General features: G+C 42.2%; 1 protein-coding gene across 2 annotated transcripts in view; it reads left to right on the plus strand.

The window, feature by feature from the left end:
* The window catches only part of LOC137413288 (HHIP-like protein 1), a 50,363-nt gene that overhangs the window by 18,971 nt on the left and 6,003 nt on the right, over positions 1-25,389 (plus strand). Inside the window, exons 6-10 of one of the 2 annotated variants that reach the window (XM_078786371.1) lie at positions 117-243; positions 516-658; positions 8,944-9,025; positions 13,343-13,425; positions 16,694-16,893. In XM_078786371.1, the coding sequence (XP_078642497.1) occupies positions 117-243; positions 516-658; positions 8,944-9,025; positions 13,343-13,425; positions 16,694-16,893 (635 nt within the window). The remainder of the gene's footprint in view (positions 1-116; positions 244-515; positions 659-8,943; positions 9,026-13,342; positions 13,426-16,693; positions 16,894-25,389) is intronic. The other variant, XM_078786372.1, reaches the window with a different exon arrangement.

Below are 25,389 nucleotides of genomic sequence, written 5' to 3' on the forward strand. Positions count from 1 at the left end.
ATTTTTATTTATGACGTGGTATAAGAGATGAATTTCTCTAACCATTGAATGTTTTATTAACCATCACTTTTGTGGTATCTTTACATGTGCATCTTGACATTCTCCATCACGCGTAGAAGACATTCTCCCCATCTATGCGTATGGACACAGCGTTGGGAAGAGCGTCACTGGTGGCTATGTTTATCGCGGTTGTGAATCGCCAAACCTCAATGGCCTATACATCTTCGCGGACTTCATGTCAGGGTAACACAGTCACGACAAGATGTGACAGATAAGGTGACATTCGTACTGTTCAACCCACAATTAGTCTCCTTGTATGTTCTCTGTCTGGCCTATTCACTCCCTTGAAAGTTGCCCCAGCTCCTAAGGCCCGAAACACAAACTTTATATTCCATTTGTCAGAGATGCTTGAGGTAACTATTATTTCTAAAGTACTTCCAGTTCTCTCAAACCAATGTACACAGCAGTTGTTAATCTTTTCACATCTCTTTGTGACACCAACTGCTAATTTGCAGGGCTATGATGGGTTTGCAAGAAAGTTCTGAAGGTGTGTGGGAGAAGCAGGACATTTGCATGGGTTCCGGTCAGACGTGCATGTTCCCAGGCTTCATTAACAACTACCATCCGCATATTATCTCTTTCGGAGAGGATGAAGCAGGTGAGTCATGCACGAAACTGTTCCATCTGTCTTTCCCAATAATTATGAAGGTTTCTGAAGCTGCTATTACAAACAGGAAGTCCTGGTGCTGTCACTACCATACTAAACGCAAGTGAAATACTAAAGGATCTTTGGCACAGAAGGACATTTGGCCAATCATGTCTGCACTGCACCAACCCCAGAAACCATAACCGATCTGAATTTTAGCTATATAATTCCAATTTAAACCTACAGTCACGTGAAAAAGTAAGTACACCCCATGTAAAGTTTTGACTTTTTCAACATATTTCAACATACAGCTATTTGATCTTCATTTCAACAATATTGATAGATAAAGGTGATATAATATAACAAATATCATGAAACATTTACATTTTGTAGTCCATTGTATAATTTAAATAAACATAAATGCAAATTTAGCATGTGGAAAAAGTAAGTACACCCCGACATTTATCACTACTTCAATTACCTAAAATTAGAATCAGGTGCAACAGCTCAGGTGCAAATGATTAGAACATCGTTGGAGAGGATCTCAGAGGAACCTGTCTCATTTAAACCTCAGACATTTAGTTTGGTTTGCTCTTTGTTGTTGAAGTGTGTGGCGTCACCATGCCTAGATCAAAAGAGGTCTCTGAGGCCTTCAGAAAGAAGGTTATAGATGCCTACAAGTCTGGGAAGGGATTTAAAAAGATCTCCAAACAATTTGAAATCAATCATTTGACTGTCCGGAAGATCATCTACAAGTGGAGAAGATTCCAAACAACTGCCAACTTGTTCAGGCCAGGCCACCCCAGCAAGTTCAGCCTGAGAGCAGACCGCAAGATGCTGAAAGAAGTCTCTAAGAACCCCAGAATGTCATCACCGGACCTACAGGTAGTTCTTGCCACTGTTGATGTCAAAGAGCACGAGTCTACCATTAGAAAGAGGCTGCACAAATTTGATCTACATGGGAGGTGCGCCAGGAGCAAACCTTTGCTGTCCAGAAAGAACATCAGGGCAAGACTAAAGTTTGCCAATGAACACCGAGGCAAAGACCAGCACTTCTGGAACAATGTGCTCTGGACAGATGAGTCAAAGGTAGAGCTATTTGGCCACAGTACCAGAAGACATGTTTGGCGAAAACCAAAGACAGTATTTGACCACAAGAACCTGATACCAACTGTAAAGCATGGTGGTGGAAATATCATGGTTTGGTGCAGCTTTGCTGCATCAGGGCCTGGGCAGCTCACCATCATAGAATCCACTATGAATTCTTCATTGTACCAGAGGGTGCTTGAGGATAATGTAAGGCCATCTGTCGGAAAGTTGAAGCTCAACCGAAGGTGGACCTTGCAACATGACAATGACCCTAAACATACCAGTAAATCCACCAAGGAATGGCTGAAAAGAAAGAAATGGAGGGTTCTGGAATGGCCAAGTCAAAGCCCGGATCTAAATCCCATCGAGATGTTGTGGGGGGATTTGAAACGAGCTGTGCATGCAAGAAACCCCTCAAACATCGCACAGCTGAAAGAATTCTGCATGGAGGAGTGGGCAAAAATTTCTCCCAGTCGATGTCAGAGACTGGTGGACAGTTATAAGAAACGCCTTCTTGAGGTTGTTTCTGCCAAAGGGGGCAATACCACCGATTAGAGCCAAGGGTGTACTTACTTTTTCCATAAGCGAAATTTGCATTTATGTTTATTTAAATTATACAATGGACTACAAAATGTAAATGTTTCATGATATTTGTTATATTATATCACCTTTATCTATCAATATTGTTGACATAAAGATCAAATAGCTGAATGTTGAAAAAGTCAAAGCTTTACATGGGGTGTACTTACTTTTTCACATGACTGTATATACCCGCTACCACCACGACCTTTTCAGGGAGACCATTTCAGGCATTAACTGCTCCCTGACTAAAAGACCACACACCCCACCTCCTACGCCTCCGCCTCTGCCTCCCCAACACTGTCCTACCTCACATCTTTTTTACCATCAAGATATGGACCCTGGTCCTAACACTGTCCATTCTACTGAAAATCCCCCACCATACCTATCTGGTCCACACCCTTCACTATCTTGAACATCTCAAGCAAATAGCCTTGTAATCACCTCCTTTCTAATGTATAAAACACTGTCTCCTTCAGTTGCTCCTCATAGCTAAGTCCAGCTAGGCCCAGAATCAATCTAGTAGCTCGACAGTGTTCCATCTCAATAGCAGCTGTGTCCTTTCTCAGATATTGTGACCGAAACTCAACACAATATTCTAGATGAGGCCCCACTAAATTCCTGTACAAGTTAACACTTCCTCTTTTGATTTATAATTGAACCCCCTATGAATTCATACAACCAGAAACAATACTTGCTTTACCTATAACTGCCCGACTCTGTGCTGTCTGTTTACCCCTCATATCTATTACCACCCCAGATCCTTGTCTCCTGTGTGGCACGCTCCAATTAAGACTGTCTTTTACATTATGTAATCCTTATTTTCATTATTTCATACCTATCTTCAGCACTGTACAACAATAAATCGTCCCAGTACTGATCCGTAATGTACTCTACTACTTACATATTCCCAACCAGACAACCTCCCACCCACATCGAATATTTGCTTCCTATCACTAATCCAGTTTCCATTCCAGTTAATTACTTGACCAGCCCCACAAGCCCTCAGCTTAGCTAACAACCTCCTATGTAGTTTAGAAATTCCACATCCACTGCCTTTCCCTCACCCACCCACTCAGAAACTGCTTCATAGAATTCCAATAGATTTATTAAGCAAAACCTCCCTTTAGGAAATCTGTGCTGACTACCTTTATTTATATTTATTTAACTGATTCCCTTTCTGTTCCATAATTAACATCTCCAACACCTTCCCTACAACTGAAGTCAAGCTAACAGGTCTACAGTTCCCCAATTCTTCCCTGGATTCTTTATTATATAACGGTGTTACATTTGCTACTCTCCAATCCCTCGGTACCCGTCCACACACCAACGAGCTGTTAAAGACATCAAATAGCATCCCGCTTATCTCCTCTACGACTTCCCGCAATACTCTAGGATGTGTATTATCTGGCCCGAGAGCTTTATCATCCCTTAATTTTTCTGTTTCTTCACTTCCACTACTCTCACTTGGATCTCTTCTGAGAGCCCTTGCTCACCCCGAGATAGATTCAGTGATTGGAAGTTCTTATGATTAAATAAATAATAACCACCTTCAGAGGCCATTTTTCCCCGCAAAGCGGGGGTTGGCCTTTTTCGGGAACCGTGGTTGTTGTTGTTTTTCGGTCCCCTTTTTGAAGCAATGTTTTGCGGCCGGATGCCCTTCCTGACGCCAACCCTTTTTGCCGCCTTTAATGACAAACAGGGAATTACCAGTGAACTGGTACTCAATTAACCGACCTCGGAAGGATGACAGGCTGAGTCAACCCCCCTGGCGGTAATTCAGCGATCGACCGGGATTCGAACCCAGGATCCTAGGATCCTAAGCCGGCACCCTAGCCGCTAGCCCAACACCAGGGTTCCTGTGAAATGTAGAAGAAAAAAATCGATTTCATAATCCTGCCAACTCACCCTCATCATCCACCAACGTGTTATTCCTAAATGGGCCCACACTCCTCTTAACCTTTTCCTTACCTCTTATGTACTTAACTAGAATGACACGCTTCGACGTCACGACGTCGACTGATATGCCTGCGCCCACATTATTACATCATTATACATACTTGTACCAAGTTTGATATAAATCCATCCAGCTATTCTCAAGTATCACATTTTTACCTGACATGACCACTGACCTCACCAAAATTAAAAAATCACCTCACTCTTCACCTTTGATGATAAAATATAATAAGTTCATCTTTGCATCATAATATATACTTATACCAAGTTTGGTCAAAATCCCATCACTGGTTCACAAGTTATCATGGTAACATGATTTTTTTTTATACCAAATATGACCTTTGACCTCTTGACCCCAAAAATAAATCAGTTCATATTTACATCATTATACATACCTGCACCAAGTTTGATTTAAATCCCTTCAGCTGTTCTGAAGTTATCACATTTTTACCTGACATTACCTCTGACCTTTGCTCTGTTGATGCCATAATCCAATCAGTTCATCTTTACATCATTTATACTTACTAGGGCATGCCCGTACTATATCTATATCTAAAATTATATCCCCCCCTCTATTTACATGAAATGGTTTGGTCCATGAAATGTTTTGGTCCATTCGCAACGCCAAAGCGAACGGCGAACGCTTTACATGAAATGGTTTGGTGCATGAAATGTTTTGGTCCATTCGCAACGCCAAAGCGAACGGCGAACGGCTTGCGAGTACAGTGACAATCCCCCCGGGGTTTTAATTAGTTTTAAAACATCGTTTAACGCCAACATAGCGCCAACATAGTTTGCCGACGGGAAATAAATGAATACGCTCTCAAATGTGCCATCCGAGGCAGAGTGTGTTCGCCACGTTCGGCACACGCGATAGCTCGCTGCTCTCTGATTGGTTGAATCGTTTTTTGGACATAGCTCGGTAAGTAATTGTCCGATTAATATGAAACCTTGAAAAGGCACATCCTCGGGTCCCCAGCAATATACCTGGCAAGTTTAAAGTATATCGGACCCGTGGTTGTCGAGAAACAGCGGTCACAGACAAACAAACGTACAAACAAACAAACACACAGAGATTACTGGAATTATAGATAGATACCAAGTTTGTTCAAAATCCCATCACTTGTTCACAATCTGGTGTGGCAACATCATTTTTACTTAACATAACCTTTGGCCTTTGACCTCATTACCCCAAAATTGAGTCATTTCATCTTTACCTCATTATACATACCTGCACCAAGTTTGACTAAGATCCCTTCAGCTGTTCTTAAATTATCACAGTAACGAAATAATTGCAACTTAACATGACCTCTGATCTTTGACCTCGACTGCAAAATCAACTAAATTCATCTTTGCATCATAATGCATAATTGTACCAACTTTGGTCAGAATCCCATCACTGGTTCACAAGTTATCGCGGTAACAGGACTTTTACCTAACATGACCCTTGACCTTTGGCCTTTGACCTTGTGACCCCAAAATTTAATCAGTTCATCTTTACCTCATTATACATAGCTGTACCAAGTGTGACTAAGATCCCTTCAGCCGTTCACAAGTTATCGTGGTAACTGGATTTCTACTTAACATGACCCCTGACCTTTGGCCTTTGACCTTGTGACCCCAAAATCGAATCAGTTCATCTTTACCTCATTATACATAGCTGTACCAAGTGTGACTAAGATCCCTTCAGCCGTTCAAAAGTTATCGCGGTAACGAAAACCTATCACGGACAGATGGATGGACGGACAGCCGGACGGACAACCTGAAAACATAATGCCTCCGGCGACTTTGTCATTATTCATACCTATCTTCGTCGCCAGTGGCATTAAAAGTGTCTTGCTGTTATGTTTAATATTGTGGGCTATGTCCATTACATACTCCCTTTTTGCCTGCCGAGTTATTTTCTTAACTCGTCTCTGTTTCTTCCTATGTTCTTGTCGGACTCTTTTCCTGTTCTTTGTCCTTGATGAATGCCTTCTGCTACTCCTTAATTACATTGCGTACCTCCCTGCTCAACCACTCCGATCTCTTTCTGCCTCTACCTTTACACCTCACTGGAATGTATCTACTCTGCACCATACACCTTTGTTCCTTGAAGGTTGCTTATTTCTCCGACAGAGATCGTCCACTCATTGACTTTATCCAATCGAGAACTCCCATATCACCCTCATACCTTCAAAGTTTTCCCTCCTAAAATCAAACCGCCTCACACCACTATCCTGAACTTCACACCTCAATAATTCATTTGTGCTTACTATGTTGTGGTCGCTAGACCTAATCTGATTTGTCACACGGTCATGGATTGTTTAACCCCAATATGGAGCTGTTCAATAATTCCGAAACACTTTTTTTCTTTCTCGGGAAGCACGTATTGTGTGTGCTGGCGGGCTTGTTTAAACCTTACGAATAATTTTATTTGACATATGATTACATTTTTCAGGGTCTCTTATCATGAGTAACACTCGCCTCAAGCAAAGCCAATGGAAATCTGATGCAATAAACCCGGGCAGTATATAATCAGCAGAAACCGACAGGCCTGGTGTTTTAGGCCCACCACCAAGATGGTGGACATATTATTTTGTCTGGGTGCTATGCAGGGGTGGAGCCAAGCGACAAATGTGGGTATGTGGGTGGGGTCCAGCAGCTATCTGACCAATGGGTGCACATTTGAAAATTTGACCCCCAACACCAACCACGCGGAGCTCTTATAGACCTGGACACGTTGTAGGTAAAAAGAGGTTAAACACCGCACTCCCCCCCCCCCCCTTTTTTTTTTTTGTATACTTAGTCGAGGCCCTTGTGGGCTTTTCTAAAAACTGGGTTGAAAAGCAATATTGGACAAGAGAAAGAAAATCCTTATCTGCTCAGCTTTTCCCCTGTTCCTGGGCCCAACCTAACCCTAGTAAGTGAAAATCCCCCGAAATCAACAGACTTCCTTTATTACTTGCCTTTCTGAATTATTCACATATCCATCTTTCCCGCTCTTCCCTCACATCAGGCGCCCTATAAAAGCATTCTTCAAGTATCTTACTATTTTTCCAATCTCTAGTCTCTATTTGGTTTTTGTATACTTGGTTAAGGCTCGTGTAAGAGCTAACACATAGAACATATAATAAAGGGAACGGGAGACGAGAGAGAGGGAGAGAGAGAGAGAGAGAGAGAGAGAGAGAGACAGAGAGAGACAGAGACAGAGACAGAGAGACAGAGAGACAGAGACACAGAGAGAGAGAGAGAGAGAGACAGCAACAGTAGAGAACGGGGACATCAGGAGATCTGTGAAGAGAGAGATACAGCAACAGTAGAGAGAGAGAGAGAGAGAGAGAGAGAGAGAGAGAGAGAGAGAGAGAGAGAGAGAGAGAGAGAGAGAGAGAGAGAGAGATACAGCAACAGTAGAGAACGGGGACATCAGGAGATCTGTGAAGAGAGAGATACAGCAACAGTAGAGAACGGGGACATCAGGAGATCTGTGAAGAGAGATGGCTGGGGTGGGGTACATGGGATAAACAAGATGGACACTAAAGGGACTTTCAGGAAAGAAAACAGGGAATTTGAAGAGGTGGGTTTGGCGTGTATTAATGGGGGTAGATCAAGGTCTTGGATGGGGGAAGATATGAGATGGAGGTGAACTGTTTTGAAGACCTGGAGGGAGGAGTGGGATTGGAGAGAGTGTGGGAGTTTGTTCCAGAGGCGGGAAAAAAGAGGGATGAAAGAGTGAAGGTGAGCAGTGAGTCTCGATTTTGGCAGTTTAACCGTAAGAGGGTTGCTGGCAGACCTTGTGCATCCTGCAGGAATAGTTGGGGGACATAGCACAGACAGAGCCGGGGATGCAAGGCCGGAGAGGAGTTGGTAGAAGATAGAAAGACCACCAGCCTGCCTGCGGTGAGGGAGAGAAAGGACCTCAGAATCAGCTTCATCGCGGGAGATTCCGATGATTCTGAATGCTTTGGATTCCACAGCGTGAAGCCGAGCTAGGTGTGAGGCAGGAGCACCAGCCCAGAGGGGAGAGCGGTATTCCATCAAGCTGTGGATGAAAGATCCTCTTCATTAATTCCTCCCTAAATGTCATGCCTTTCTCTCAATACAAGACTGTCTTTCACCCAGATTGGCACACCTCCTCCCCTTTTCTCTTTCCTATAACACCTATAAACCCTGTAGCCTTGATTTCCTGTCCTCTAGTTGTTTGGCTCACTGAACCTTATCTCGCTTACAGCAACTATGTTGTAACCCTCACCCTCCACACCAGCTTCCCACTCTTGTAACTAACCATTCAACCTCCTGGTATACATGTACATCTTCAACGTTTCCCTTCCAGTAACCATCCCATGCTTCTCCAAGACTCAAACCACATCCTCAGCCTCTAGTCTAAAAAATCCTAACTTATTTCTCAAGAACCTTTAACCCAGTTTTTAGAATTAGTATGTTGTGGGTACATGACGATGGAAATAAAATTACAAATTATTACTTTCCCTGCATGTCATTCTGGCTTTTTCAGTTATTACATTTGATGTTAGGACGTGAGTCATTGCCAACTCCAAACGTGATTTTACTGAAATCTTAACTTATAAGATGTGTTTTATTGCATTTGATTTGTTCGGCTCATTGCTTGGCTTGTAAATCCAATACAACTTCTTTTGATTGAATAAAAACAAACAGCAAATTGTAATCATTTTCAGGAGAGTTGTACTTCATGTCAACATGGGACCCCAGTGCTACAGCACCAGCTGGGACACTGTACAAGATTGTGGACTCATCGCGGTGAGTGTGCACCGGGCACATAATTACCAAGTAGCTGCAAACTACAGTGCTCAGTAGTTGTAAATTACTTATCTCGAGTGCTGTTGCTTTTGTTACACATTAGCTTAGAATCGCAGTGGTGTTTTGTTACATAACTGCAGTCTTATTTTGTGCACACAGCTTACGTGGTAGTTTTCATGGACAGTAATGTATGCCAGCCGTTGCAAAGTTTGTACGAGTCTAAATGTCTCAAGTTTGACTCTCAAGTTTGGAAATTGTTATTACCAGCAATGACCACAACCTTGGAGACAGGTTTAATTCCTCCAATCTTTTTTAATTTATGACTAGCAATACAGGTTTCCACGAGGTGGTGCTATACGACGCACATTTAAGTGGAGACAATAGCGGTTCTCTCTCCACTGGTGTTGGCTTAGCAGTTAGGGTGCCGGCTTGGGATCCTAGGATCCCGGGTTCGATTCCCGGTCGATCGCTGAATTAACGCCAGGGGGGTTGACTCAGCCCGTCATCCTTCCGAGGTCGGCAAATTAAGTACCAGTTCACTGGTAATTCCCTGTGTTTCGCAAGAGGCGACCAACAGGGTTGGCGGCAGGAAGGCGGCAGGAAGGGCATCCGGCCATAAAACATTACTTCAAAAAGAGGACCAAGGTGCCCGAAAAAGGAAAACCAACCATTGCTCTGTGGGGAAAAATGGCCTCTAAAGGTGGTTCAGTTTTTTTTCTCCACTCATGAACCCTGGGGGCTATAGTTATTTTACCACCGAAAACCAAGTTATGACTTCCTCACCCTCTGTTCCCCCACCATAATCCCACCTCAACCCTAACACCAAAACGACCCTAATCATCCTGAACTCCGAGAGCTATGAAATTGATAGAACAGCCAAAACTTTCCCAGCACTTTCAGAATATTTACGCACTTAGCCCAAATTTTTATGAGTACAATGCTTATCTAAATGTTGTGACTTGAGGCAAATCAAATAATTGTTGGTTCTATAGCTGTTCTCTCTTCATGCTGTTGTCAAATTATTATTGCTTCGTAAAAAACTAGAACGGCACTCGGTAGAGCGCATACCTCCGCCAAACCGAACAAGGTACGTTTTGTATCCCACTGATAGTAGGATCTGTATCCAGACCAAAATGTAATGTTTGTTCTTGCCACCTTACCATCCACCTAACCAACAAATCCAACCTGCCCACCAAGTTTCGTCTGAATCCATCCACAACTTTTTGAGAAATCGTTCTTTGTAGTTTTTGGCTCAATCTCCCAGAGGTGATGAATCACTTTAAATATTACATGTCAGGAGACGACGATGGTTCACGAGCGAGCGGTATTCAATGACAAAGGTCAAAACCGACATTGAAAATATATAAATAGGAATGTATTATCTGTTATGAGACTAGTTAGCTACACAATACCGAAAATTCGGTTCGATTCCGACAACTTTGAAAATTTGACCTTTGTGACCTTGAAATGTCAAAACGAAGGTTACTGACCTTGAAATGAGACAGAAAATAATGTATAATCAGTGTTACATGCTCCTCCCCAAACCCCGGTCACGGTGTACCTCCGAGCCCCGAAAGGAGTCACGGCAGAAAGATGTGCTATTATGTTTGCCAATGACCAATGGTGAAACCACACCAATCAGTTGTTACAAAACCAAAGTATTGTATTAATATCACACAATAATAACTTGCACAAGTACAATAAAACCTCAATTGCACAACAAACACCATATAATTCCTACGATGGTACCACCAGTTTCTTAACTCAATAACTCACGGTACTCCACGTGAGCAAACTGTAACACCCCCAAAGTCACTGTCACGACACCAGGCCAAAGTCGATCCACGCTCCGGTGATCACAAGAAAAATGGTCGTACTGAGACCTGAACCCAGGACGGCCGACAGTCGACATTGCCGAAGAGCCGCTTGGTGAGGTGTTGGGCCGACGTCGGTCAGGCAAAAGTTCACCCAAAAGGCAACTGGGAATTCACATCTTCGGTTCACCAGCCAATGACGCTGACATGAACGATCAACGGCTCCCAAGCGGAGAACCGCGAATTCCCAAGCAAAATCCACGACACACACGAGAACCAGGCTAACGGCTGGTGCGAGGTGAAATGGCTGGCGCAAGGTGAAATGGCGGACGGGCCCGTAATGGAGGCGTACCGGCTCTCCCGCGATTAATCACTTTCGGAACCAACCGCAAGACCCGTCACACAGGTTTATCTGCCACAGCGATAACGACACTGTCACAGGAATACCTTTCCCGGGGAAACCAATATTCGCTCGTGACCAACGTCCACCAGCGTCCGCTCGACACATCGAAGCAGATCGGCCTTTCTTTCCCGATCTCACTTGACCCGCTTCTTCTTCCTCTTCTCCTTCTTCCGGTTTTCTCCCGATCCATTTCGTTTTTCTTTTGAAACAGTAATTTTTACTTTTGAAGACAGTTATCTCCATTTCACTCAACCTGTAACAATAATAGTACATGAAACTAAAAATGCTTCCAGTGGATGAAAACCACAAAGACGGAAGTGACGAATCCGTAACATCAGTGATGAGGTTAGTTAGCTACACAATACCAAAAATTTGGTTCGATTCCGACAACTTTGAAACTTTGACCTTTGTGACCTTCAAAGGTCAAAGGTCGAAGATTCTGAAATTTGTTGGAAAACTTGTATTTCATGATGTATGTGATAATATAAGATCATGTACGACATTTCACCCTATCAGGAAGCGAACAATGTAATGAAACCATCAAAAATTGACTTTTCTAAATTTGGTGAACTGGTGACCTGGTGACCTTGACCTTGGGGCAAAAATGAAAAATCGAGCTCCGTGGGGCTAGACACATGACATTGGCCTAACCAAATATCGAAACCCCTGTCAGATTCCACCAACTCCCTCGGAGAAGATGTAGCTTGAACTCGATTACCCCCTAAAAAGACATCTTTTTTGGGTGTCGCTCCGCCCACATTGGGCGCAATACACCCTCTCTAGGCAGGACACAACTAGATCATGATTTCAACCTCCCACCCAAATTTCATCAAGATCAGATGATATCATCAGGTAGTTATGCTGCGGACAGACAGACACACACACAGACACACACACAGACAGATGCACACACATGACGAATATCGTGGTCACTTGATAACTCGTGAACCAATAGTACCCAGATCCAAATCTTCGCCAAAATCTAATTAATTTGTCCTCGTCACACAATTCGCTGGCGTTGGTAACCATGATTCTCAAGCATGGAGGCATGATGCTGGAGTGAGAATAACCTGTGATTTATTTCGGCTGAATTTTTTTTTGTATACAAGATCGAGGCTCGTGTAAGAGCTAACATCAATCACAAAAAAAAAAACGGACACACAAAACATACAATAAAGGGAGCGGGAGACAAGATGGGGAGAGAGAGGGAAGCACGCAAGTAGAACAGCAGAGAACAGGGACATCGGGGGATCTGTGGGAGGGAGAGGGCTTGGGGGCAGGAGGCATGGGAAGGCGGGGGGTGGGAAAGGTATAAAACACATGGACACTGCTAGAACTTCGAGGAGAGAAAGAAGTCGGTATTTTAAAAAAAAAGTGGATTTGGGGAGAATTAACGGGGGTAGAAGAGATCAAGGTTTTGGATGGGGGAAGCTGTTTTATGGGGGAAGCTGGTGGTGAACAGCTGTTTTAAAGACCTGGAGGGAGGAGTGGGATTGAAGAGAGTGAGGGAGTTTGTTCCAGAGGTGGGAGTAAAGAGGAATGAAAGAGTGAAGGTGAGCAGAGAGTCTTGATTTTGTCAATTTCACCATAAGAATGTTGCAGGCAGATCTTGTGTGGGAATATTTGGGGGACAGAGCCCAAAGAGAGCTGGGGGAGAGAATATGATTCCCAACCCGACATTAAACGATCACTTTGGTGTTTCTCAGGTTGGGTGTTGCTTCATTGAGGGGGGGGGGGGCATCCCTTATATAAGAATAATTGCCTCCACGGCCTCAACAAGAGCAAGATGGAAACATATTCCATGACACATCAGACGAAGGCCTTGTAAAGCGGAATCAACCCAAGCCAAATTTGGATTTTGCTGCATTAGCGTGCCATTTCATTTCACCAGGGTCATAACTCTACCACTATGAACCATGCTTATCTTGTTGCATTACACTGAGTATTATTAATATCACGAAGAAACACTTTTATGCAATTTAGAATTTAACTTTAACCCATTCAACTATTGTATAGCTGTTGATGGTAAAGGGTGTGGGTTCTCGAAGCAGAATTATTGTTACTGAAGGTGACTCGTGTTTCTGTGTATAAATATTTCAGGAGAGCAAGCCCTGGAACTTGTGCTTATGAATCCAAGCATGTGGCTGTGAAGGGAGCTTTGGTCGATTTTGTACCACAAGAATGTAAGTTTGAAAAGACCTTTCTGTGATCACTGCTGCTCTGTGATCATTGTGAAAACTGCTCGAGATGAAAAATGATTCTAACAAGTACACGTGCTAGCAATGCAATATATATATATATATATGCAAAGATTTGTGGTTGGGAGTAAATTCAAATGACTCCATGGTAAGATCTCCAACCTTTAATTGAACAAACAATGACTCAACGTTTCGATTAACAACATGTGAAACCACACGCCTCCGTTAATCTTCCTCAAGAGTGATAAAATCATCTCAACATCCCCTTATATGCAAAGTGGGCGGGGTATATGCAAAGTGGGGTGGGCAAAGCTGGACAGCCAATGAAACCGTATCACACCGCTCTCGTGAATGTAATTGTAATGTAATTGTAATTGTAATCTCGTGAATTGTAATTGTAATCTCGTGAATCTAATGAATGTAATTATCCCAGCAGATCTGCTATTGCCAAACACGGCCTTAAGGAAGGCCACACACCTTTATGGGATAGGGTTAATATTTTGGGTTCCACACCCAACAGAAACAGAACACGTGTTTTGGAGGCTTGGCACACAGAAGAAACTGTTACCTCGATCACACAAGAGGTAGTTGACTTACCGGTAGCGTTTGACCCACTCTTGTGTAAACGAAGCAGGCATTCCGTACTTTGAACAACGAGTCCACATAATATGTCACACAAGGTTTTTATTCGGACAATTTGCCCCCTCCCTCCCCTTCCCTCCAAACCACCCCTCTCCCAAACCCCCCCCTCCGCTTCCACCCCCCTCTGGTTTCCCCCCCCCCCCATTTTATCCCCCCCCTATAACCTCCCTCCTTCCCGCATTCCCCTTTACCGCATAGGGCCACATGTGATGATCTTGATATTATGGCAATTTTATTTTATCTTAAAAAATTTTGCTTTAATATATTTACAGTTTTAATTTAATTTACAATTTAATTGTTTACAAGTTTAACTTTTAATTAAATGTAATGATTGTTCCTGATTTTCTAAACACTTGAGTGATAATCCAGCATTGCTTACAGGATTATTTTGAGCCGTTAATATGCGGTTGATTTTTGAATTTGGTCAGTAACGTCTCCGTTCACGAGAGCGGTGTGATACGGTTTCATTGGCTGTCCAGCTTTGCCGACCCCACTTTGCATATACCCCGCCCACTTTGCATATAAGGGGATGTTGAGATGATTTTATCACTCTTGAGGAAGATTAACGGAGGCCTGTGGCTTCACATGTTGTTAATCGAAACGTTGAGTCATTGTTTGTTCAATTAAAGGTTGGAGATCTTACCATGGAGTCATATATATATATATATATATATATATATATATATATATATACAGGGGGCTGAAAAAGTAGGTATACAGTAATGAAAAACAAAACGTGCGCACAAAACGTATTTTATTGATTATACAAGCATATCAATAATAACATATCAATAATAAACATATCAATAATAAACATATTAATCCCTCAAATGTTCAAACTGTTTGCCCCCGGCATTCACACACTCCACTAGTCGAGTGTGGACACCCATGCACACTCTGGCACAAAGGTCTTTATCAGCATCAATTTCCTGGAAAGCCTCCCGTATGAACTGAATCATGGCATCAACAGAACGTGGCTTGCGTGCGAAAATCCTGTCTTTTACACATCCCCAGAAAAAGAAGTCCATAGGGGTGAGATCCAGCCTTAACCAGCCAACCAGGGCTGAAGTGACATCACCGACAGGCGTGGCTTTGGGGCCCGCAGAGTGATCGCTTGGTCGAGTTATAAAAGTGAGCGCAAAGCCCTTTCACAGGACTTGCCAGCGAGCACATTTACCAACAGGACTTACTTACCAGAGCGCGCATGAACTTACTGATTGGGAGAGCGCACCTTTGTAAAGGTGCGCTCCGCGTGAGAGACTTACCGCATGAGAGAGCTCACCTTGACTGACTTGCTGGGAGAACGCGCGTTGCATTGACGGGACTGATGCAGTGGCGCTTATGAAAGAAGGACCTTATCAAAGGAGTACATTGGAGAGGGGGCGTTTGGCGCCTTTGTATAGTGCACATATTACGTACGCAGGGTACCAGCTTCCCCCCGTTATATAAATTGTCCGGTCGCGTTCCACTACACGTGGAGAGCTGCTGCCGTTTTTCATCTGCTGCGCGGTACGAGTCGGGGACCGGATGAGGTGGACGCCATCGCCGGACCCTCTACCTGTTCCACCCTACCATCTACAATCCCCGTGTGAGTGTGTACATTTGTCCTGGGTATTAGGAATAAGACTGTTTAAGACTGCCCTGTGTTCTGCTTCTTCCTCTTCCTATCCTGTACATTCTTTCCTTTCCTCTTCTCCTTCTTGTACCAAACCACCTTTAGATCACACTTATCAAAATATCACACTGATCATATCAATCGTTGTACTTGTCGAATTATGACGTCATAATTAAGGCACCGATGACATCATCATCAACATATCTTATTCCCCATGGGGAGTACTTGACAATGAGCAATGTTTCTATTTTTTCCATTTCGCGGTTTGGGAGATATAGATGAGAGGTGTAACGTTTTTCCAAGATGACGTCTATCTTCTCCTTCTTGTACATTGTGAATAAATTGCCCTGTTCTTTCTTGGTTTCCTCTTATCCGATCGCATCCGTCTTTTCTCTCATTGGGTAAACGTGGCACGATTGGAACCGCTTATAATCGGGTTTAGTCCCATTGTTAACGGCTCGGATCGCGGATTGCTATCCGCTCGGCATTTTCCATCATATCCGTGGTTCGAGCGGGAGTTATTTCACTGCTTCGCGGTCAGTGTTCGTAATTAGGTATTTGGGACTAAATTGACCAATAACCCTACCTAATACCGACCAGAAGGAGCGTATAACTTCCAGGACTCGGGTCGGCCAGATAAAAAGACAAGGGGATTAACCCCCCCCCCCCCCCCCCCCCCTTGATAAGGGGAGAGCCGATGTCCGAGATCCGTAACAATATATAAAATCATATATATAAAATATAAGTTGTTAAAACATTTATATGCAGTAGTTTATAACTTTTAGGGGACCACACAATACCTGTTGAACCATTTTAAAACTTTCATTACCTGAAACACTTAACAGATATATTTGCTTGTGCAACATTGATTATTTTGGAACTGGAAAGAAAACGAATGGAATTTTGTTGTTAAAAAAAGTCATATGGCAAAGTGGACTTCATCTTTATAAGTCGGAGTATTTTTTATGATAACTTGAGTCATTACTTCCTTTACAGCTCTTTATGTGGAACCTCCCACTGAGGAAATAATACATGAACAACCTGAGGTTCCCGTGCTCGGGATTTCCGAGTCGCAACGTGGAGCAGGGGTCGCTGGACTTCCTGGATCACTTCCTTTTGGATACCATGAGTATCAGGTTCTTCTTGCTGAAATGGAAGAGTCATCTCATCAAGAAAGTTCACCAGCTACACAAAAGGTGGACAGATATGGACAGGTTTATGAAATAACTTTCATTAGCATCAGAACAATTATTTTTGAGTCATAGCTGAAGTAGAAATCTATCTATAATTCCAGTAATCTCTGTGTGTTTGTATGTGTGTATGTGTGTGTGTATGTTTGTCTGTGACCGCTGTTTCTCGACAACTACCGGTCCGATATACTTGAAACTTGCCAGGTATATTGCTGGGGACCCGAGGATGTGCCTTTTCAAGGTTTGAAATTAATCGGACAAGTACTTACCGAGCTATGGCGATTTCTTTACCAAACACTGCAAGCCGTTCGCTTTGGACCAAACCATTGCATGTAAATAGAGGGGGGGGTTCTGTGGTCGTTGCGAATGGACCAAACCATTCATGTAAATAGAGGGGGGGGGGGGTTCTGTGGTCGTTACTGCCACGTGGTTTCAAAGTTTTTTTTTTGTTGTTGTTGTTTGCACGCATGTTTTTTTGCACCCACGAACAGGCACGCCCTAGGATGTTTACACACACACACCCCTACACAAATTTTTTTTTTTTTTTTTTTTTGGCAAGGAACGGGCACCCACGTACGGGCACGTCCTAGCTTATATATAGTACGGGCATGCCCTAGTAATGATAATTGCAGACAGGGAATTGAGTTTGATTCCCGACTCGATTCCAACCTAAACTGTCACCTTTGTATTTCACAAGTATGGTGTTGCATCAATGAATGTGACATCCATCGGATGAGACGTAAAGCTGAAAGTGGATATTCTGTGGTGAACGTTAAATATTCCACAATATATCTTTCGCAATGAGTAGGCCAATGTGTGCCGAACCCATGGTCAATTTCCCAAGAGTAGCATGCCTGGTAACAACATGATATATAGCTCTTCTAACCGAGTCTAGTTTTCAGCTGCTTCGATTCCACATTCTTCACAAATCTGCCTTCAGTGCGATTTGAACCCATAACCTCCAGAATGCCATCACAGTAACATTACAAGGTATTACTTATAATCTATTGTGCACAAGGGCATATTGTAAACCACAGGAAAAGGAAAATCATTAAATCATTAGCAGTTAAAGCAGACCCATATTATTCGTGCTTGAGAAAGAATCACAACCCATCATTGTATACAAGTATAAATGTACATAGTGCCATGTCTTCATACATCCTTTGTGAATGGGCACACGCGAGTCGGGATCAAAAGGAGGGACTGGCCCGTGATTTGGTTCTGTAGCCTAAAAACTCATAATAGCTCAACTTTCTTCGCTTGTTTCACTATCATTCATTTTTAGTCTCCGATACTAAATCACAGTCCAGTCTCTCCTTTTGGTCCCTACTCCACTGCATTGGCTGGCTTCGCCCTTTAGAGTAAATTAAAAAATATATATTGCTATTTATATATTATTAAAGTTAAGTTTATTGAATTTAAGAAAATCATTCATAGATCCAATAAATATCTGATCATGTTTTATCTCTCTGATAAGATCCATCCTTTTAGCACAGGAATCACCATCGAAAATATTGACAAATATTACATTAGAATTTAACTCTTGGTTTAGATATCAATCTGAACTATTCTTCCATTCTTTAGTTTGATTCATTTATATAGATTTCAACCCATATGGAAGTGCATTTATTTTATCATCTTTTATACACCTTTTATCATCAAATGAAGAAAGATCTTTCTTATTAACAGTCTCTGTAAAAATCTCATGACCATAACTTTTAATAAGGTTCATCTCTCTAAAGATTACATCATCTTTATGTATATAATCATAATGATGATCAAAGTTTATTGTTTCCTTCAATATTCCCTTTTTAATACCCTTTAGTTTTTCATCAGTCTTGTATTTATCTCCATCCAAATATTTATAAGCATATGCTTTTGATCTAACCCCAACAAATTCACTTAGAATATTTCCTCCGAGTTCATCTTTAGACTTACCAATTACCTTCTTATTCTTTGAGTATAAATCATTATTCGGTTTACTCTCCATAAAATGGAGAGTAACCTATTTATTATTCCCAAAGTTTTTCTTATTATTATTCTTCCGCCCTATTTTGCACCTCCGAAATCTTTAAAATTAATGTTCTCAGCAACCGTTGGTCGGATTGACAGGAAATTTTCATCAAATGATCGGCTAGGCTCGTAGAATTTTTTAATGCTACTTATGACGTCATAGGTCACGTGGTATGGGCGCAAACTTGAAAAACACCTTCAACTTTGCCCCTCTATATCTCTGGAATGGCTGAATGGAAACATTTGAGTAATCACTCATTCTAAAGAACTCTGCAATGGGAACAAAAAACATGTCTATTGAGTATTTTAAAAATGCAAACGTTAAGAGGTTAGAATTCGTCAAACACAATTTTTTCTCCCCCGAAAATGAGATTTTTTTCCCAGATGCTTCGTCAAAAAAAACTCAGAATGCAAAAAATTTCGAAGTCATACGTCGCTTGTTTCGGCCGCCATATTGTTTTGAGTGAAAAGTCTGAAAAAAAAACCACTAAAATCGCATTTTCTCCAAAACGCCTGAACAGATCGAGCCCAAACTTGGCATGCATAATCGCATACCTATGACAAACAAAAAAGTCACCGACCACGACATCATCCGTCACATGGTTTCAGAGTTATGACGTTTTTAAGCATAAACAAGAAATGGTATCTCCTCCATAATTTGTGAAGATCTCGAGTGGAAACTTTACACAAATGTTCCTCATGGGGGGATGTTTCATTGTTACTTGAGACGTTTTGATAAGTCACATGGTTTGGCCGCAATAAATAATGGAAGGAAAATCCTAAAAAGCTTCTAACTCTTGAACCACTGCATTGATCGACTTGAATTGTTAATGCATTCTAGACCTCATCAAGCCGAACAAGTGCGCAAAATTTCAAGATGATTGGATTTATGGTCTGGAAGCTAGAAGTTGTTATTGCGTGAAGAAGAAGAACCGCAACAATTTTTCTCACCGGGCCATGTGACATAACCACCTCTTCGGATTTGGCAGTCGCTCGAGGGCGTTAACATTCGAATGCAACAAATCTGGGCAAATTCTGATGAATTTTCGTAAAACTACGCTGTATTGTCATGTACATTGGAAAATAACATTGTAAAACTCTCCGCCGCCTCGGCTTTATTCTAGCTCTGAAGTTCATCCTGTCTTCACTTTTAGAGAGAGAGGTATCTGCAAGCAATGGTAACCTTTATTTTGTGAAAATCCGATGAAAAATGACGAAGTTATTCGAAATCTAACATTTTAAATTGATCGCATTTTCAAAGTGAACTCTTCCTGATGTAAAATATCTATGCGTGCAGGCGTGTGTGTGTGTGTGTGTGTGTGTGTATGTGTGTGTGTGTGTGTGTGTGTGTGTGTGTGTGTGTGTGTGTGTGTGTGTGTGTGTGTGTGTGCGCGCACGTGTGTGTGGAGGGGGGAGGTGTGGGTGTGTGTGTGTGTGTGTGTGTGTGTGGGGGTGGGTGTGTGTGTGGGGGGGGGGGGGGTGTGTGGGGGTGGGTGTGTGTGTGGGGGGGGGGTGTGTGGGAGGGTTGTGTGTGTGGGGTTGTGTGTGTGGGTGTGTGTGTGTATCAGGGTTGTATCGAAGGGGGGTTCTATCAAAGCATGTCCGATGAAAGTGGGGTTGTATGAAAGCGGCAAGGCAGAGTAAACCGGTCATCACTGTTCGCAGTTATAAAGTGGCAGTTCTAGTTTGGATTATAATTACTCATATCATAAGAATCTATATCCTCTTTAAGATCATTATAAATATCATCAGTTTTTATCTCTAATATATAACTATCAGTATCCATATACAATAAACATGCTTCATTTTCATACCTTCTCTTTATATTATTATACAGATAATCATGCATAAGATATTTTGATAAATCCAATACCGTTGTTTCAACATAAATTGGTTTATCCATCAGTATACACTCTTTAACTAGATGAACTGCACAAAAGTTTTCAGTGAATATCTCAACTCCTTTAAAACTAGGTTTGTTTATTAGTTAATCTGCTTTCTCTCTTGTAGGTAATCTTACATCTTGTCTATTTCTTAGATTTTCCATAGTTTTCCCAAATACAGCATTATTCATCAACTTGTAAAAATCCTTTTCAAAATCATTATTTGCCTTTGTTCTCATCTTTGTATTATAATCAATATATTTACCAAACCAATGACTTTGACTAAACTTTAGTATCCTATGTACTTTCTTCACTACCAGTCCAGAATCCACCATTTGAACAAGATTTATTTGATGAACATCATAATTCTTTTTATCATAAAATGTAGTCATAAGTTTTGACATTGGAATATATTTAGATGTTTCAGAGAATGACTATTGATAAATCACAAAACAAATTCGACTTTGGAGTTTCACCACCAGGACCACCACCATTTCACCACCACCATTCACAAATGATGAATTGCGAAAGATGATGGGAATAGAGCCTGTGATGGATGCTGTGAAGAGAAGCAGGTTGAGGTGGTTTGGTCATGTGTTGAGGAAGGATGAAAGTGACTGGTTGAGAAGAGTGATGGAAATGAATGCAGATGGAAATAGAGGACGGGGAAGACCGAGAAAGACTTGGCTAAAGATGGTCGAAGAAGAAATGCGGGCAAGGGGGTTAACAAGGGGAGATGCAGAAAATAGGGCAAAATGGAGAAGATTGTCATGGGGACCGCAAGGCTAACCCCCGCTCTAGCAGGGAAAATGGCCTTTAAATGCCTGTTGTTGTTGTTGTTGTACCACCAGGACCAAATGGAAGATCCTTATGTTTATTATGAATTCTCTTGGGATATTTTAAATCAACTTCAAAGTAACAACCAAACTTTCTTTTATCTAAATTTTTATGAGTATGCCTAAGAACAGCTCTCAATACCTCATCGTGCTTATTCTCATTAACCCATTTAAAACCACCATATGGTAATGCTTCCGACATTGCCCACCCATAAAGATTATTAGCATCAAAATACATGAGATATGATGAATATTTTTCCTTATCATGATCTGGAAGATATTTATAATTTGCTTTAGCATACCTCTTACAACATACTTGTGATGATTTGTAATACTCAGTTCCAGAAAGAGGATAATAAGCTTGTTACATACACGTCAGGTGGGTCGACGACAACCGTTGACTACCTGATGGTGCGTAGGCGAGATAGGGGGCACCTCCGGGACACAAAGGTGATCCTGGGGGAGGAGGCTGTTTCACAGCATCACTTGGTTGTCTGCGACATAAGGGGAAAGGTGCGAGGAGAGCTCGGCGGGTGAAGTACAACCGAGAATGAAGGTATGAAGGTGTGGAGGTTGAAAGAGGTGACAGTGAGGGAGGCATTAAAAGAGAGGCTGAGTAGGGTAGAGGATGATGTGGTTGAGCTTGAAAGTGGTTGGATGTCAATGAAAGATAGTCTGTTGGGAGCCGTTCCCATCATCCTCTTTAGGTATTTCGTTTTGGTATTACATCGTTTAGGTATTTGAAGTAGTGATAAATGTAGGGGTGTACTTACTTTTTCCACATGCAAAATTTGCATTTGTTTATTTAAATTATACAATGGACTACAAAATGTAAATGTTTCATGATATTTGTTATATTATATCACCTTTATCTATCAATATTGTTGAAATGAAGATCAAATAGCTGTATGTTGAAATATGTTGAAAAAGTCAAAACTTTACATGGGGTGTACTTACTTTTTCACATGACTGTATATATAAAAGAAAGTTTTTGCTTGTTTGTTTGTTTGTCTGCACGCGCTAATCTCCTGAATGGTGAAAGATAGGAAGAAACATATGAAACAAAAAATGTCGGGACGGGCCCCGGGAAGGTTATAGGGTAGGTGGCGAGGCCGGTCGAGGCCGCCTCAGTCAGGCTGGGCCCATTTCGCAATAAATGTTCTTCTTCTTTCAAAATTCTCTTGAAGGACAACTTATGCACTTAATAGGAATATCTGACTGATTGCAACACATGCTTTCAAAATTCTCTCTCGCGGGGCCCGACAGAAGTAAGAACAAGGAATCGTTGAGCACTAATTGATACAGGGCTCGCGTCAGACCTATGTGCAGAAGATTAAATTCTTTCAAAAAGAACCCTGGCAACGCCGGGTTCATTCAGCCAGTCTCTCATATATTTCTGATACATAAATGACACTGGCACGGTATTCTGTATTTTTATAAATGTCAAACAACATAAATGGGAGTTTTTCAATAAAAGATCGGCTTTATACTAGTGTTAATAAACCTACAAATGTAGATTTAATTAAAATGTTAAATAATGAGAAGGTTTTAAAGTTGATAAAATACAAAGCTCTTTTATAAATTCAGAAGAAATTTTATTGGTTTCCTGTTGTAAAAAAACATTATTTTGGACACAGGAATATCAAGAAATCCAGATTAATATATGTTTGATATAATATGGGGAGATGGTTCAAGGGTCGTAAGGGATGAGGAAGGAGTTGAAGAAGAAAATGAGGCAAGGGTGAAGGAAGAGAGGGAGGAAAGGGAGAAAAAAGAGAGAGAGGAAAGAGAGAGGGAGGAAAAGAAGGAAAGAGAGAGGGAGGAGAGGGAGAAAAGAGAGAGGGAGGAAAAATTCTTCCGCTCCCGGTTTTGCCGGCGAGGTTACGTGTTTTCGAAGCTGTCCACGCTCTCCACGCTATCAAAGTTAAGTAATTGTTCCCGTTTGTATATTTGTCAAAACTGTGTTTTATTTTACGGTGTGTGTACCGACTGTGTGTTCCGAGGAAAATCTCGGTGTAAATCGTTCATACCTGCATAAAATCGTCGGTTATTTCATGCCATGTTTTTTGCAACCTGGTATTTTGAGTTTCCTACCTTGAGGCTTTGTTTTCTCTCAGCGGTCGATTACGGTCCATTTACTTTCGTTCTCTCAGTTTTTCCCAGTCTTTTCACCCCATACTTCCTTGTTTAAAATCTTAACTCAAAAAATATATATAGATTTCCTTCTTTGTTCTTGTTCGTTCGTTTGTTCTTCGCCCACGTGTTTCACCCCCATTTCCCCAGATAGTTTTCACGGTTTAGTTTTGAAATGTTTAAACTTTCCCCCAAAGTACTGTATTCTGTCATATATTACAACACATTTTTCTTCTTCTTCTTTAAAAGGTTGCTTTCGATTTGCTCACCAATCTCTTCATTTCAAAAAATAATTCCATCTCTGACAATTCCTCCTTCCTACATTCCCTAAACTCACCTGCATTCCACCCCTCCTCCAAAAAGTTTTTGAAAGGATCTCTGACTTGAAAATCACAAGAAACTCATTTTGCAATGATGTTTGTTTCCCATTAATCGTTCAACACTTTCTAAAATCCAAACTCACTCCTCCCCTCCTAATCTTCCACATCACCCATCCCTTTCAAATCTCCCCTCTTGCCCCTTCCCTTTCAAATCCCCCCCTTGGCCCTTCCCTCCTAAACTCCCCCCTCACCCCTCCCCTCAAAACCTCCCCCCTCGCCACTCACCTGATAAACTCCCCCCTCGCCACACCCCCCTCACCTCCTAATCTCCCCCATCACCCATCCCTTTCAAATCCCCCCTTGCCCCTTCCCTCCTAAACTACCCCCTTGCCACTTCCCTCATAAACTCCCCATTCGCCACACCCCTCCTTAACTCCCCCCTCACCATCCCCTCATAAACTAACCCTTGCCCTTCCCTTCCTAAACCCCCTTCACCCCTCCCCTCCCAAACTCCCTCCTCACCCCTCCCCTTCAAATCTCCCCACCCTCCTTTTTTTTCCAATTCTCCCCTCTCACCCCTCCTCATCAAAGCATCCTCCCTGCTTCTTCTCCTTTCCAACTCTCACCTCCATCTCCCCCAACCTTCTTCCTCGCTCTACCTCCCCCTCATACAACACCTCACTGTGCCTCACCCAATCAGCATCAAATCTTTTGTCCGCCTCGTCCTTCCCTTTCTCCTAGCTATTCTGAAATCTCTGACACGCTACCAACAGCTCTCCCTACCTCTTCCACATCTTACCCTACCCTCCCCACCCCCCGTTCTGTATCCGATGCTCCCCCTTCCTCTTCATTAAAGGTATGGACCTCAAACATCCGGGGCCTTCACTCAAATTTGACTGATCTCTCCATACATGTTGCTTCTGACAAACCAGACTTGATCTGCTTAACAGAAACTTTCCTTCTTCATGATGTCTCTGATTCCTTAATATCTCTCCCGGGTTACTCCCTCCTCTGGTATGATAGACCTGAGACTCGTCCTGGAGGTGGGGTTGCTATCTTTAACAAAAACTCTCTTCCTCACTCTTCCTGCACTGCTCTCTCTCTCCACCTCACCCACAGGAGTACCTCTGGCTATGACTTCCCCTTCGCTCCCACCTTTTGTTCATGTGTGTGTTGTACCGTCCACCAAACAGTGATGACTCCATCTACATCGCGCTGTCTGATAATATGGACGAACTTCTATCGACTCATCCCAACTCTCTCTTCCTCATATGTGGTGATTTCAATTGTCACCATGCCAGTTGGCTGGGTGTGGGT

This window comes from Myxine glutinosa, chromosome 11, assembly GCF_964187855.1.
Source record: "Myxine glutinosa chromosome 11, kmMyxGlut1.1, whole genome shotgun sequence".
Taxonomy (NCBI): Eukaryota; Metazoa; Chordata; class Myxini; order Myxiniformes; family Myxinidae; genus Myxine; species Myxine glutinosa.